We start from the raw sequence: 14,405 nt of genomic DNA, 5'->3' as shown, positions 1-14,405 counted from the left end.
TCAAGTTACACAGCATTTAGGTGGAAACAAGCATATCACCACTCTTGTCTGCTTACAGAAATGGCCAGGTAAGAAATCTCTAATTGGTTAGTCTTCCATTGCAACTTCATCATCAGGAACTTTGAAAATTTGTGACTTTTGTGACAGATCTGTGCAAAGTGACCTGAACCCACAGTAATATATTTTTTTTAAATAAATAATCCTGAAGTTATGAATTTTCCTCAAAAGTATAATCAGACAGTTCCTCCAGATGAGAGAATTTCTGGGGAAAATTATTTACATAAATGCTATGAAGAAACACTGAACAAGATGCAACAATTGTGTGGGAAAGAAATTATTTGGGTGTCCATAGATAAAACAACCAGTACAGGTCAACTGAAAGTTGCTCATGTTGTTACTGAGGTTTCATCAAATATTATTAGAGAAATAATTTCTTCTGTCATGCCATAAAATGTGTGAGTGAATCATACAATAACAGCATGTGTTTTCAATGAAGCTACGCAGACTGAGGCCAGATGGTTGGAAAATTGACAACATGCTGTTCCTAGTTACAGACGCTGTACCATACATATATAAAACAGAGAACAAGGACTTCCAGTGAGCTACCACAAACTGATACATGTTATGTGTGTAGGGCACACTTTACACATGGTTTGTGAAACAATTTATGTTTCATCCAAATGTACACAAGAAAATGTTTGTGTCATTACCAGTTAGAACACATCTCTTTAAATACAGGACTCCAAACACACTATTCCCTACAATTACATGGTAAGGAACCTGGCTGGATGCCATCGTGTATTATGCAGAAAACACTGAAATCTTTTGTTCTGCTGTAAATGAACTTGAGAGGACTATGCTTTCTCCACTGCAATATCTAAATAAATATTCAATGACTCAAATGAACTGAAGCTGCTAAAAAGTGACTTGACTCACATTCATGCAAATTGCAGTTTTCTGTTGCAGTATATAGCAGAGTTGGAAAAGAGCAAAAGTTTGTTGTCAAAAACAGTTAAAGAAATCAATGGCATTCAAGATAGAATGAACTTGATGGTTCAAAAACTGATGAAGTAAACCAAAATTTCACNCTGATGGCAAAGTTCTTTTTGTCAGGCACGTGGAAAACCTGTTACACAACAGCATTCTCAAGTTACACAGCATTTAGGTGGAAACAAATATTTTCTCAATACAAATTCCTCCTCCATGATAACCCACAGATATACAACACACAATTTAATGACTTCCATGGTTCCCTGCACCAGTGATTCACTTTCTGTTTGAGATACTAATACTTATGGTGAGTACTTTCTGTAATAACGGATACCTTTTACAAATACTTCTGATGTTTTAGAGCACATTTTTTACTTTTAAGACAGATAAAATAATACTTTGTAATTCTTAGCACCAAACAACTCATTCTCTAATAAATAATTCAGGGCCTCTTCCAATATATTATCCCATACTAAACTGGAAATATGACTAAATATGAAATGCATAATATGAAATCCTCATATGATGGATCGTATCATAGCAATTCTGTTACACACTAAACACATACCATGGTGATAATGAAAGAGGGCACAGTGATACAGACAAGAGTAAAACCAAATACTCCAGAACAATAGAATCATCTCATCAAATGCATAATATATGGATGAATGAAATACAGTGCAGAAAACAAGAAAGCAAGAGAAGGTAAATAGCATAGCAGTGACAGAAGACAACAAAGCAAACCTAAGATTGAATCAACATGATGTCTAACATTAATACAACACAGTAGCACACTATACCCGTTTTTTTTATTATTGCTAGTGGGGTGGGACTAAGTCCACTGCGGCCACTTCTGGCCTACTGTACCAGCCCCAGATGATAGGTGAGGGTGATTGTGGAGTAATTGGTGGAATGAAGATTGGCAGGGGAAACCAAAGTACTCAGAGAAAACCTGCCCCAGAGCCACTTTGTCCACCACAAATCCCACTTGACCAGACCCGGGATCGAAACCGGGCTGCCGTGGTGGGAAGCCAGTGACTAACCGCTTGAGCTATGCCACGACACTATACTCATAGTCTGAATTAATATTTACACACACATCTAAATCTTAGTCTAACATAATTGTATATAACAATTTTAGGAAAACTCAATGTTATTTTAACATAATCAAGCTCTTTATATAGGAGTAGAATGAAGCTGTGCAAAAAACAGTATAAAATTATCCTATAAATCATTTTACAAATATATGCATGACATTTTATAATATGGATCCATAAAAGTTAATATTTTATGACTTTATATATCGTATTGCATGATGATGGCTCCATGAGAGCTGAAACACATTGCATAGCTTTACCGTAAGGTAAATAAACTCAGTTAACAAAATTATGGAAGTGAGCTGTTCATTTGATTGTTGTGTTGACGGATTAATAAAAACAAATATACACACCATGATACTGGTATGCTGCTGCAATTTCTATGAGGTCTTCCCTCATATTTTGTAGTGTTACTTCTATTAGATGGGTAATTTCTTTCTGCTTCTCACTAGCAACAACCATCAGACTTTTGTAGAGATCTGCCTCCTTCTCCTGAGCATAATGAATTCGCCGTGGTGTAATCTGAATCTCTCTTGCCATGTCAAAAGCTGAGAGAATAAATCTCCGCAAACACTCACTGTGAATCTAAAAAACAAAGTATCAAAAACTAAAAATTCAAACCAATACCTCAACCATAACCAAAATGGGCATGGACCCCACTTCTGACACCAGTTTTCATGTGCATGAGTGACTACTACAGAAGGGGTTGGATTGGTAATTGAATTTACCAAACTCTTACAGAACGTAACTACAAGTAACTATAGTGCTATCACTAATCTACACACTCTACAATTCACTACAGCAGTGTTCCACAACCTTTTTCTACCCGCGGCACACCATGAAGTATCCATGACTCAACACGGCACACCAAAATGTTATTCCCCTCAAAAACGCATGATATCAGACAATTAATATAAATACGTAACATGATCAACTTATTACTATAATATTATTATTTTATTATCATTAAACATAAATCGACTCTTGCTTTTATTAATATTCAATGAACTTTAATTCACTGTAGAGTGTAGAAAATACACTTCTATTACTATTAAAGAAAATACGGTAATTCTACTCATAACTTCAATGTGATACTTGCGCTTGCATAGCTGCACACAGGCGAATGATCTGTGGTGGAATCGTTGACAATGCAAGTCTCATTTCTTCATCGATGGATTTGAGCCACTCCCTCTTTGTTGTCTTAATTTCAGTTAACGTCAAGAAGCCCAGTTCACACAAATATGTAGTTGAAAATGACAATAACACATTAACTGCCATCTTAGAGACAGCCGGGTATCCACTCCTTATTGCCAACCAAAACGTATCCGAAGGCACTTAGAGAAGTTTTAGTTTCAATGTTCTGTCTGCTTTTAAATCTGCGAGTTCCTCTTGTATATTAATCGGAAGATGTTCTGAATTCGCAACGAATGGATCACGAACCCAGTCAAAATCTCGTACACTCTCTCCAAAATACTTATTGAACTTCTGCTGCAGCATTTCTAAATGTTCTTTAATTGTGTCCATCACCACTTTATTGCCGTCAGCAAGTGGCCATACAGTCGGTAACATCTCAAACGACCCATCTGTAATTCTCTGTATCCACAAATTCAGCTTATTTACAAATCCTTGTACCTTATCCATATTAGTTAGTTTATTTTCGTTCCTACCTTGCATCTTTCTGTTCAGCTCATTCAATTGTATCAAAATACCGAAAGGTATGCCAACTTACATACCCATTCAACATCTGCAAATAAATCCGCGTACTCATGCCCCTCAACAGTCAAAAATGCACGTACCTTCTCACTAAGTTCAAATATTCGCATTAATACTTTTCCTCATGATAACCAAAATAGCGTTATAAAAGACAGGGAAACCCTTGCCAATCCCTGCAGTTTTACGGAAAAGCACGTACACAAACATGCGGCAAGTTTATCAAAGATGCGAGAAAAATAAAAATAAATCAATAATGAAAACTATGATATAACAACAACTGTGAGTAAATAAATTGCATTTAATTTCTTAGAATACAACATTACTGTACATAAAAAATCATGGCATGCAATAAAGAATAAACAAGCATCATCTTATTTAATTAGTGCAGTGGCTGAGAATAAAATACAAGCATATGAAACACGGTAAGTGGGATAAAATAAAACTAATTAAATTCGACAATTAATTTCTTACAATAGGTAAAAGTTCGTGTCAAACCTTTCACCTTGTGGTGGCACACCGGTTGCGGAACATTACACTACAGCATGCACTAAGTCTTCTCACTCTGCTGTATCTTTAGCAGTTGTCACCTGGGAAGAGTTTCCAAAGCCGTAGCTTCCTCAGCTTCAATGTTCATGCCCTTACTGGCCAGCAATTGCCTCAAAACTGACTAAGCTCTAGACAGCTTATAACACATCGGCACGGTCTTTTTTTTTATGGCTGGTCTCACTTCACTGTTTAGGCTTCTTTATAATAAGTGGATGTTTGCCTCAGTATTTATGTGTAAGAGGTAAAAAAGATGAAGCTGTCCCCATGCCTAATTAATTAAGCAATATGTGGGAATAGCTCTACCATTCTTAACCTCAGCACTAGATGGAGGTGAGTGGTCAGCTTCACGCTCCTGCAGTTTTATCCCCTGGGCAAAACAACCCAGTACCCACTGGACAAGAGGCTGGGTGGCCTCCAAAGCGAGTCTGCACACTGCAGAGGGGAGAAAAATCTCTTGCTCTGCTGGAAATGAAACCCTGCCCATTCAGCCCACAGACTCACACGATACTGACTCAGGTATCCCAGCTCATGTATTTATTTATAGCTTTTCAAATAAAACAAGGGGATTGCCTTTTGTGGATGTCATGTTCTTTTCCTTCTTTGTCACCTAGAATATGCAACACTCACAATGAATGAATTTTATGAAACTTGCTGGGAACATTATGAAATATGCTTAAAACATTTACTTACATCATTAAGGATTGATGAAACCTGGACCAAATGTGACTGAAGACAATCACGAACAAAAAACAGCACCTGGTCAAGTTTATGCAGTCCATCTACAAAATCACTGCCTACAGAGAACTGGCCACAACAAGGTCTGGTTGTCATACTAGGCTCCTCAGACACCGTTTCTTCTAGGTGCAGGTATCCTAAATTAAACAGGTCATGTAAACTTGTGTTCAGTTGATTAAAACTGGGATTTTTTAGATTTCATCACATTAACACCAAAATAGTGTTTCAAATTAAAGTATAAAGATTTAAGATATTTTCATTCAGCACAATAAAATATGACTATAACACACACTGATAGATCTCAGAAATGTATTAATTAAACACTCAGCATTTTAAACAAATGAATCTTCTAAGCTTAGATACTAGGCTTACAGCATCCCATTATTGAAGAATTCAATTGCGATAGTGCTTCCAAGGGCAAAAATTCAAGTAAAAACCATTCACTGCACAGTACAAAGTAGTCAGACTGATGCCATGCTGCTTCTATCCTTATTTAAATGTTGCTAATACTTTTCCCAAAAAAAATTGGCTTTGAAAATACCGAGATAAATCATATTTGAGGATTATTCTTCTGTTGCCTTTAGTCTTCACCAACATAAATACACCAGTAGTCAGAATTTAATTTGCCATAGTGAAGTTTGTAGTGTGAAAACAAGGAAAGCATTCTAAGCCATGCACATACTTTCATATTTCTACTATTCCAGCTGCACTATGGGCCTGGGGTTGACTCAGCCTCTAGCAGGTGTAAAGTGCAGGTGGTGCATAAGGCTGACAACCTTACCACCATTTTGAGTTGATTGTCTAGATCAGTGTTGGCCAACCTAATACATCTCGAGGGCTAAATTTAGTTTATAGAACACCATCAGGGGCCAGATACAGTGTTTCTTTCAGAAGAGTGGTCGGGGAGTATTGCCCCCCAAACTGAATCAGTCACAACCTGTGTAAAAACAAGTGCATTTAAACCTATGTATTTAACTTTTACGTTGCACCAATAATATTAAGCCAATATTGAAAATTTCACCAATCAATTTTATTGCCTTCTATCACTTCTACCCCCAGAGCATTTTTTCTTAAAGAAACACTGGCCAGATCATGCCTTATATATGCCGGGGAAAAATGCAATTATAATTTAAGAAAGAAAAATAAAATGCCTTGAAATTTGTAATTACTTACCATAAAACAGCACAAATTCCTCTTTCAGCAGGGATGAGCACAAAAGACTTTCAATCATAGTTTTTATGGTCTAATGATTATACCTAAATCCTCATATACACACTGTTTAAATGAGAGCACTGTGGTTTAATAAAACTGGAAACCAATGATATAAAATCCACTTCTAATTGTGAGGTTGCCACTCGAAGAATATGTGATAACATGACATCTGAAAGTCTGTTCCTGTTCTTAGACTTTACATGCTTCAGTGATGAAAATGCTGTTTCGCATATGTAAGTACTTGCAAAAACAGAGCAAAATTTGAGAGCCCAATTTCGTAACAGTGGGTAATGTTCTGGTGAAAGCAGTTTCCAAAAGTCAATTCCAGTAACCTGAGATGTGTTTAAGGATGGGTCACACTGAAGTTCACAAAGCTCTAATTGCAGATGACCTGGCTGAGATTCTATATCACAATGTACAGGATTACTGAACAAAGAAATATCAGGTTGAAAGCTTTCAAAATCGTTAAATCGTCGGTCGAACTCTGAAGACAAATCTTCAATAATTTCAGTGTAGTCCCTAAACTCCAAGCCTTCTTCTTCTTCTGAGAGTTTCCGACAGCAAGGGAAATGTAGAAGGTTATTTTTGTCCAATGCAGACTTAAATAAATGTAGCTTTTTACGGAAACTGTCAACAAAGCCAACCATCTGACATATTGTCTGCTTCTTGCCTTGCAATTGCAGATTCAGGACATTCAAGTGTTGAGTGATATCAGTGAGAAAGGCCAAGTTTCTCAAGAATTCGACGTCTTCGAGATCATTCTGCAGTTCAGCAGAATTCGTAACCTCTTCTCTTAGGAATGTTGCTATTTCATGACGGAGTTCAAAGAACCGTACCAGACATTTCCCACGGCTTAACCATCTTACTTCAGTGTGCAGAAGCAGGTCCCCGTAAGCAGAATCCATTTCTTCCAAGAGGGTCAGAAATTTTCTGTGAGTGAGTGATCGATTTCCTCCTCTGATCAAATTAGTAATTTTTGTGACAGTAGCCATGGTGGTAGACAGTTTAATTGATTTGGCACATAGAGCCTCCTGATGTATAATACAATGCAAGGTAGGTACAGTAATTTGATTCTGTCTTAAAAATCCAACAAAACCGCTTATTGTCCCTGTCATTGATTTAGCGCCATCTGTTACTATGGAGGACAATTTTTCAAAACCACCGAATTCCTCCACTGCACTCTTAACAGCGTTAAAAATATCGACACCTCTAGTTGTGCTGTGTAAAGAGCACACTTTTAACAACTCTTCGAAAATTGTAAAATCTTCCTTAATTGCACGAACAAATATCAGCAACTGATTAGTATCCGAAACATCTGTGCTTTCGTCGAGAGCAATTGAGAAATAGGAACAATTAGCGATAATGTCTTTCACATTATTAGATATCTGGTTGCTAATATCTTCCAGCCTCCTAGTAACAGTCTGTTTTGAAAGGGGCACTGTTTGAAATTTGTTTCCTACCTTATTTTCATTGAAAGCTTCTGCCATCTTTATCGCACAGTTCTTAATTAATTCACCATCACTTAACGCTTTTTTAGCTTTCATTAATTCATATGTCACGAAATAAGAAGCCAGCAAAGCTTCTTCTTGTTGTTTTGTTTCATTGGTAAAAAGAGATTTCTGCTGGAAAAGTTTTTTCTTTAACTGATCGCAGACTACTTTCCTTGATTCACAAGAGTGTTTTCCGAACTTCTGTTTATGATTTGTCATGTAATGCCTCTTTAGGTTGTACTCCTTTAAAACTGCTAGCACTTGAAAACATACTAAACACTGTGGCTTGTGGTCTTTATTTAATATAAAAAAAGTCATGTTCCCACTCAGATTTGAACGCCCTATTTTCACTATCAACTTTTCTCAATTTACTATTTGACATGCTGTATCACTTACAATAACTTCAAACACAATTTTAATTGAAAAACAGTTCTACACTAACACTCCGTAATCACACTTCACTTTCTAAAATTGCACTAACTGGGAGACATTTCTGCTAAAACTGGCACTTAACAAAGGCCAAGATGCCGAGACAAACGGTAAACATCCCATCCCCGCGAGCAAGCTGGGAATGGTTACTAATTTGAAGGTGTCATAAAGCCATCACCACTACGGTCTTCCCTTCAGTGTCATCTCCCTACAGAAGTAGGGTTGGGGGACTTGGAATTTCCATGACATGAACACAGTTATTAGAAAACAGTTTGAACTGTCCAACTCGGTAAGAACGTATACACTCAACTGCAAAATGCTGTAAGCTAATGAAACATCCTATTAAAAACTGAATTCTATGCCAATACAGCTGTGAAGTTAAGATTTTTGAAAATAAACCTGAGACTTGGCGGGGGGCCGGAGTAAATCAAGTCGCGGGCCGCCAGTTGGCCATTGCTGGTCTAGATAATGTCGGACCCTCAACATCTCACAACCCTATGGGCCTTCACGGCCTGTTACAGGTATAGCTTTACTTTTTTTTTTTATTTTGAAAAAGCAATGTGAGTAATAAGTGTTACCTGCAACTATGAGAAGGAATGCAAAACAGCAACTTGAAACATGGGCTGGGAGGGGGGCTCAGGTCTGAAGTAATGTCACAGAGAATAACATTGTGGCGTATTTACGCCATGTGAAAACGGTTGAGCCGTGGAGGTCTGTAGCCACGGCAATTGAGCAACAGTAAGGAAAGTGGTGTTTTCTCCATGCCGTGCTGTGGTGTGCCATGCCGTGCCATGCTCACTGCTAAGCAACGTTGCAGTAAACACTTCTCTACAACAATATAGGCTGTTTTCTGTGTGGTCAGTGTGGAGGCTATATAACGATTGTTAGAGACAGAACAGAATTCAGATTTTGAGAGTATTTGAGTGTGTTTAAGTGACAGTGAGAGAGTTCTCGATATGAGACAGCCACGGGAAGTTAGTACAAGACCTTTGAAGACTTAAAGTGTGATTTGAAGACTGTGTTTATGTGTAATACTGGGAATGTGATATCCAGCGAGACTGCTATAGTTTCTGCATTGAGATCTGTGAAGACTGGGAGTCGTAGGGTGCGTGAAACAGTGAATTATGAAGGCGCTGTAATTCAAATGTGATAAGAGAGTGTGTTTAACCGCAGTGCTAATAATCCAATCATGTGAACTAGAACCCGTCATGTGTACCATCCTACACATGACAATACTTACACTCCTTTTTGAAGTCAACATGTCAGTAGTTCATTTCATGTAACTGTAGCATGTAATGCAACAAAGAAATATTAATGCTATATGTATGTTCAAGGTTTCAAAGAGTAAACATTTGTATTTAAAAGACAAAGCTCACAGTCTCAGAATGCTTCTGTAAATATGAATTTTCCCAGCTAGGTGGTGATAGAGTATACTTCTGTGAATAGTATGCTTTCCATACACCATTCTATGCTGTCAATCACATAAGCGAAGCTGTTTAGTGAACAGTGTACGTTATATGACAGTTTGAAACGAACTATTTGAGGAAACACATGGTTTTAATTAATTTTCATTTCAAGACAGGTAAAACATTTTTTGATATATACAACATTATGAACAGCCTTATTGCTTAATCAAAACACAAATATACAGATGGGTTTCAAGACTTAAAACCTGATACACTTCTGTGGAATATGTAGAACACTGTGGATTACCATCCACAAGCAGAAGGGATGAGAATGTTAAAAGTATTTGAGAATGAATTCATCACAATAAGAATCTCACTATTTACAATTTATGCAAGAAGTTAGTTTTCTCAATAGAAGCTGCCAAGGTGTCTTACTACAGGATCTGAACATGTGAAGGCTCTCTGACAAATCTGTTCCTCATCTACTGAAGACTGAAAGGAAACAAATTCTGTTCTTTATGAGCTGTAATACTCAGCACTTCAGTTTAAGATCTAATATCAACTGTCATTTAGTAGTGATAAAAATCTGTTGTCTATAGGATATAATCCAAAAACAAAACAACCATCATCACAATGGGAATTTCTACAGTCACCAAATCCAGAGAAGGGCAAAACAACTTTGGTTAATGTCAAGATCATGTTAATCGCTTTTAAACTGTGATGGGGTTGTACATCACAAATTTGTTCCTATGGTAAAAACTGTTAATCAGCAATATTATACAGATATGCTATGGTGCTTATAGGAAAGTAACCTAAGAAACACTGGTTTATCATGAAAATCCACTAAGAAACACTGGTTTATCATGAAAATGCACCCACCCTATCTGTCTAACAGTTCCTCGACAAGAAACAAATGGCTACAGTCTCAATTTTCCCTTACTCTCAGGATATTGCTCCCTGAAAATTCTTTCAAAAATGAAAGTGTAGCTAAAAGGGAAGATATTCAGCAAAACTAGAGCAGAAACTCAATGTTATCATAAAATACAGATTTCAAAACAATTCCAATGATGGAAAAATCACTGGGATCAGTGCAATAACTCCTAAGCAGAGTACTTTGAAAGCAGAAGAAATATCACAGAAAGACAGGCTTTACTTCAAAATCCATATTCTTACCTATCCTGTCAAGTTGCTGAATTAGTCCCAGTAAAGATCTGTCAACGTCACCACAGTGCAAACACTGTGGCGTGTAACAGGATTCCTCTTGTAGGAACAAGCAGCTCTCCTGCAGTTGGTGTTGCTCTGATTCAGTCAGCTCCTGTGGAGATGCTGATGTACAAATGAAGAGTACTGGCAGTTCAGGAAAAAGCTGCTTTAGCTCTCGCAGCTCATGAATGTGCTAAAAGGCAAGAAAACAGGAACACAAATTTAATGAAATAATACTGATGACAGAAATGTGAGAAACAAGAAAAATTGATTTCACAACGAAATAAATTTAAATCTAAAAATAAACTAGATTAGATTTAGCTGAAAAGATTAACTAAAGTAACTTCATGGAGCTCAGCCCTTCTTGAGGAGCCACCAGTTGTGCGGCTACTTAAGAAATTCCAAACATTTTCTGGAACGCAAAGGTTCGTTACCGTGTTTACAAGAGCCTTCCACTAGTCCCCAGCCTGAGTCAGATCAATGCAGTCCATATCACCCCATTCTATCTCTCTAAGACCCATTATCCACTGACTATGTCTTGGTCTTCCTAGTGAGCTCTTTCCTTCTAGCTTTTCCTCCAATATCCTATATGTATTCATCTTCTCTCCCATTCATGCTACATGCACTGCCCATATCATCCTCCTTAACCAGATCATTCTAATTATACTTGACGAAGAACGCAAGTTATGAAGGTCCTCATTATGAAGTGTTCTCCAACCTCCCGTCACTTCATCTGTCTTTGGTTCAAATATTCTCCTCAGTACCCTGTTCTCAAACACCCTCAGTCTATGTTACTCCCTTAACATCACAGACCAAGTCTGACATCCATACAGAACCATATGCAATAATTATAGTTTTGCATATTCTAATTTTTGTTTTTTAGACAGCAGATGAGAAGACAGAAGGTTCTGGATTGGATGGTAGCAAGCAGTACCCAAATTCAATCTCCTCTTAATTTCCTCCGGAATCAAATTTTGATTTGTTACTGCGAATCCCAAATATCTGAGCTGTGCCACACTTTCAAAGGAGTCGTTTAGCTATCTTTATGTTATGACATTGCCGTGCATTTTGGTGATGAGACAGCAACATATAATTAGTTTTATCGAGACCAACCTCCTCACTAGCATCGATTAAAATTTCTGTGTTTTTCTTTATAGTATCTATGTTATCGCCCAGTAGATTCACATCATCAGCATAGACCAGCAGCTGATGTGCCCCTTTTAATTTCAGTCCCACCTGGTTTTTCTGGAACATCCTAATGGCATATTCAAAAGCAAAGTTGAAAAGTAATGGCACTAAAGCATCTCCTTGTTTTTAGATCATTCTGTATAGGAAAATTATCAGACAAATTTTTATCTATATGGATTTTACTATACAATTCGTTTAAACACATTTTAATCAACCTAATTAGTTTCATGGGTACCCTAAAGTGTATTTGAACATTGTACAATACTTCCTTCCTAACTGAAACACAGCTGATATACTGTTTCATTGTGCTCCCATTTTTTCTCCAGTATCTGATGAATGGAAAAAATCTGGTCAGTAGCTGATTTGTTATGTGAAAACGCACATTAATGATCCCCGATAATTTCACCTATATATATGGATATATATTAGAGAGGGATATTGGTTAAAATTTTCTTTGAAGTTGATAACATTGATATCCCATGATAATTACTACAGTCACTTTTATTGCCCTGCTTGTAAATTGTACAATAATAGACTCCTTCAGCTGAACAAATTATATCTAATAAATAATAAAGACTAAAGTATAACAAATACTTCACACTTTTTGGTTCACTGGAATCTCATTTAGTACAATTTCTTGAAAATATTTTCATGTATAGCCACTGCTAAACACAACACGTACACACGTGACAACAGGACATCCATTGCTAGATAACAGACCAGTAAACATGCCTCCTTACTAACACAGGCTGTTTTCCATGGGGTCTGTGCCTAGGGGTTACAAAGGGCCAAAGAACGTCACTTTAAGAGTAGAAGCAGAGTAGTCGAGGTGGAAGTGAAGGATCAAGCTTTAAGATGCCAGCCTGCCAAGATATGAGCTTGGAACTGAATGGAGTTGAGTCTTCAAAATTGACAGTTGCAGAATAATGGCAAGAAAGGAATTATGCGCCATAAATAAGACCCCATGTGTGATTTAAAGTTACAGTGAGACTGTGATAAATCCGTTGTCAGGATATTGCTAGTGAAGACTGAGGATCCTAGTGTGTGTGGAATGGTGAACTGTTAAGCGTGTAGAACAACAATAGTGTTGTATTGCCTGTAGTCCCAAACTGTGTGAATGTATAAAAGTAAAAGCTATCTCTGTAACAGGCCATGAAGGCCCATAGGGTTATGAGACGTTGAGGGTCCCACATTATTTAGACAGGCGCAATAAATCCAGTCATCCAATTCAACCCTAAACGTGTCAGTATAGAAGTTTCAATGTATATATGCACTTGGTAAGGAAGTGTTGAATACAACACACATGAATACAAGTCAGTCATTATTTTTAAATTATACTGTTTTATATTCCTAATGGTCCTTCCATTATCAGTAAATGGAATCCTGCCTGAAATACTAAATTTCTATGTTGTATGAAAGCCTTTCTTGGTTCATTCCTAGGCCTGTTTCTGAAAGATTTAAATTTAGTATGAATAAGATTATCTTGCAAGAAATATGTCAAGTTCCAATAGGTACATTCCAATAAATGCAGAATCCTGTTCTGCTTATTTTCCACAATTTTTAAGAGCTTCGTGCATGGTAACTTCCAGAAGTTCTTCAGTATATCATCTACAGTACAAGCTGCTTCATCTCTCGGCACTCACAACCATTTGCCATTTTAAGGAAGGACAGAACTGTGGTGTCATAATGCCTTGGCTTGTCCACCTGTGTGCACGTCTTTCTTCAAAACAAATTCTGACAAACTGATCAATTTTTGAGAAACCTGATAAGCATATTATGCCACAAGAGGCTTTCATACCTGAGGATGGAGAGTCCAGCCTCTGAAATGGTACTAAAAACAGGACAATTTATAAGGTCCAAAAATTCAATAACTGTATCAATATACAATCACAAACTTTTATATCTTACATAATTCTTAGTTTGTAATTTCTGTTAACCTCCATATACAAATGGAAGCATTTGAAGGAAAGCAGGCTTAGAAGCTCTCCCTAGAACTGCCTCATTAGCATTGATCTTCATGTTAATAAGGAAGTTAGGCTCAGGGTAACATTATGCCATGTGAGCTTGTATCTGTGCCTCTAATAATTTCTGAACCAATGGACAAGTTTATATGAAACTTGGAATGATGACCTTCTGAAAATGGAGGCCATTCATGTTTTGACTCAAGCACTCACATTTTAATTCTTCATAATTATTAATACCAATATGAATAATTTAATTTAGAGAATTATATACTTTATTAAAGAACATCTTGGTAACAAAACACCCACAGTACACCAAACTTCTACAATTAGGTATTCTGAGTGTAAGTGTACATAGATCATATTCTACACACTTAGAAAGCACAAATTATGAATAACTTTTCCTTGAAAAACAGTAAATTAAATTAACAGTAT

At 37.0% G+C, this 14,405-nt stretch overlaps 1 protein-coding gene across 13 annotated transcripts in view; it reads right to left on the bottom strand.

The window, feature by feature from the left end:
* The window catches only part of LOC111868118 (dual serine/threonine and tyrosine protein kinase), a 79,547-nt gene that overhangs the window by 51,327 nt on the left and 13,815 nt on the right, over positions 1 to 14,405 (bottom strand). For all 13 annotated transcript variants that reach the window (XR_002843465.2, XM_023858529.2, XM_023858537.2 and 10 more), the window contains 3 exons: positions 10,792 to 11,014; positions 5,037 to 5,218; positions 2,441 to 2,672 (listed from right to left, as the gene is read on the bottom strand). Coding sequence is in view for 12 of the 13 variants with exons in the window: in XM_023858529.2 (XP_023714297.1) it covers positions 2,441 to 2,672; positions 5,037 to 5,218; positions 10,792 to 11,014 (637 nt within the window). In the remaining variant the exon portion in view is untranslated. The remainder of the gene's footprint in view (positions 1 to 2,440; positions 2,673 to 5,036; positions 5,219 to 10,791; positions 11,015 to 14,405) is intronic.

This window comes from Cryptotermes secundus, unplaced genomic scaffold (assembly GCF_002891405.2).
Source record: "Cryptotermes secundus unplaced genomic scaffold, Csec_1.0 scaffold166, whole genome shotgun sequence".
NCBI classification, from domain to species: Eukaryota; Metazoa; Arthropoda; class Insecta; order Blattodea; family Kalotermitidae; genus Cryptotermes; species Cryptotermes secundus.
This window is presented reverse-complemented; position numbering and strand designations above follow the sequence as displayed.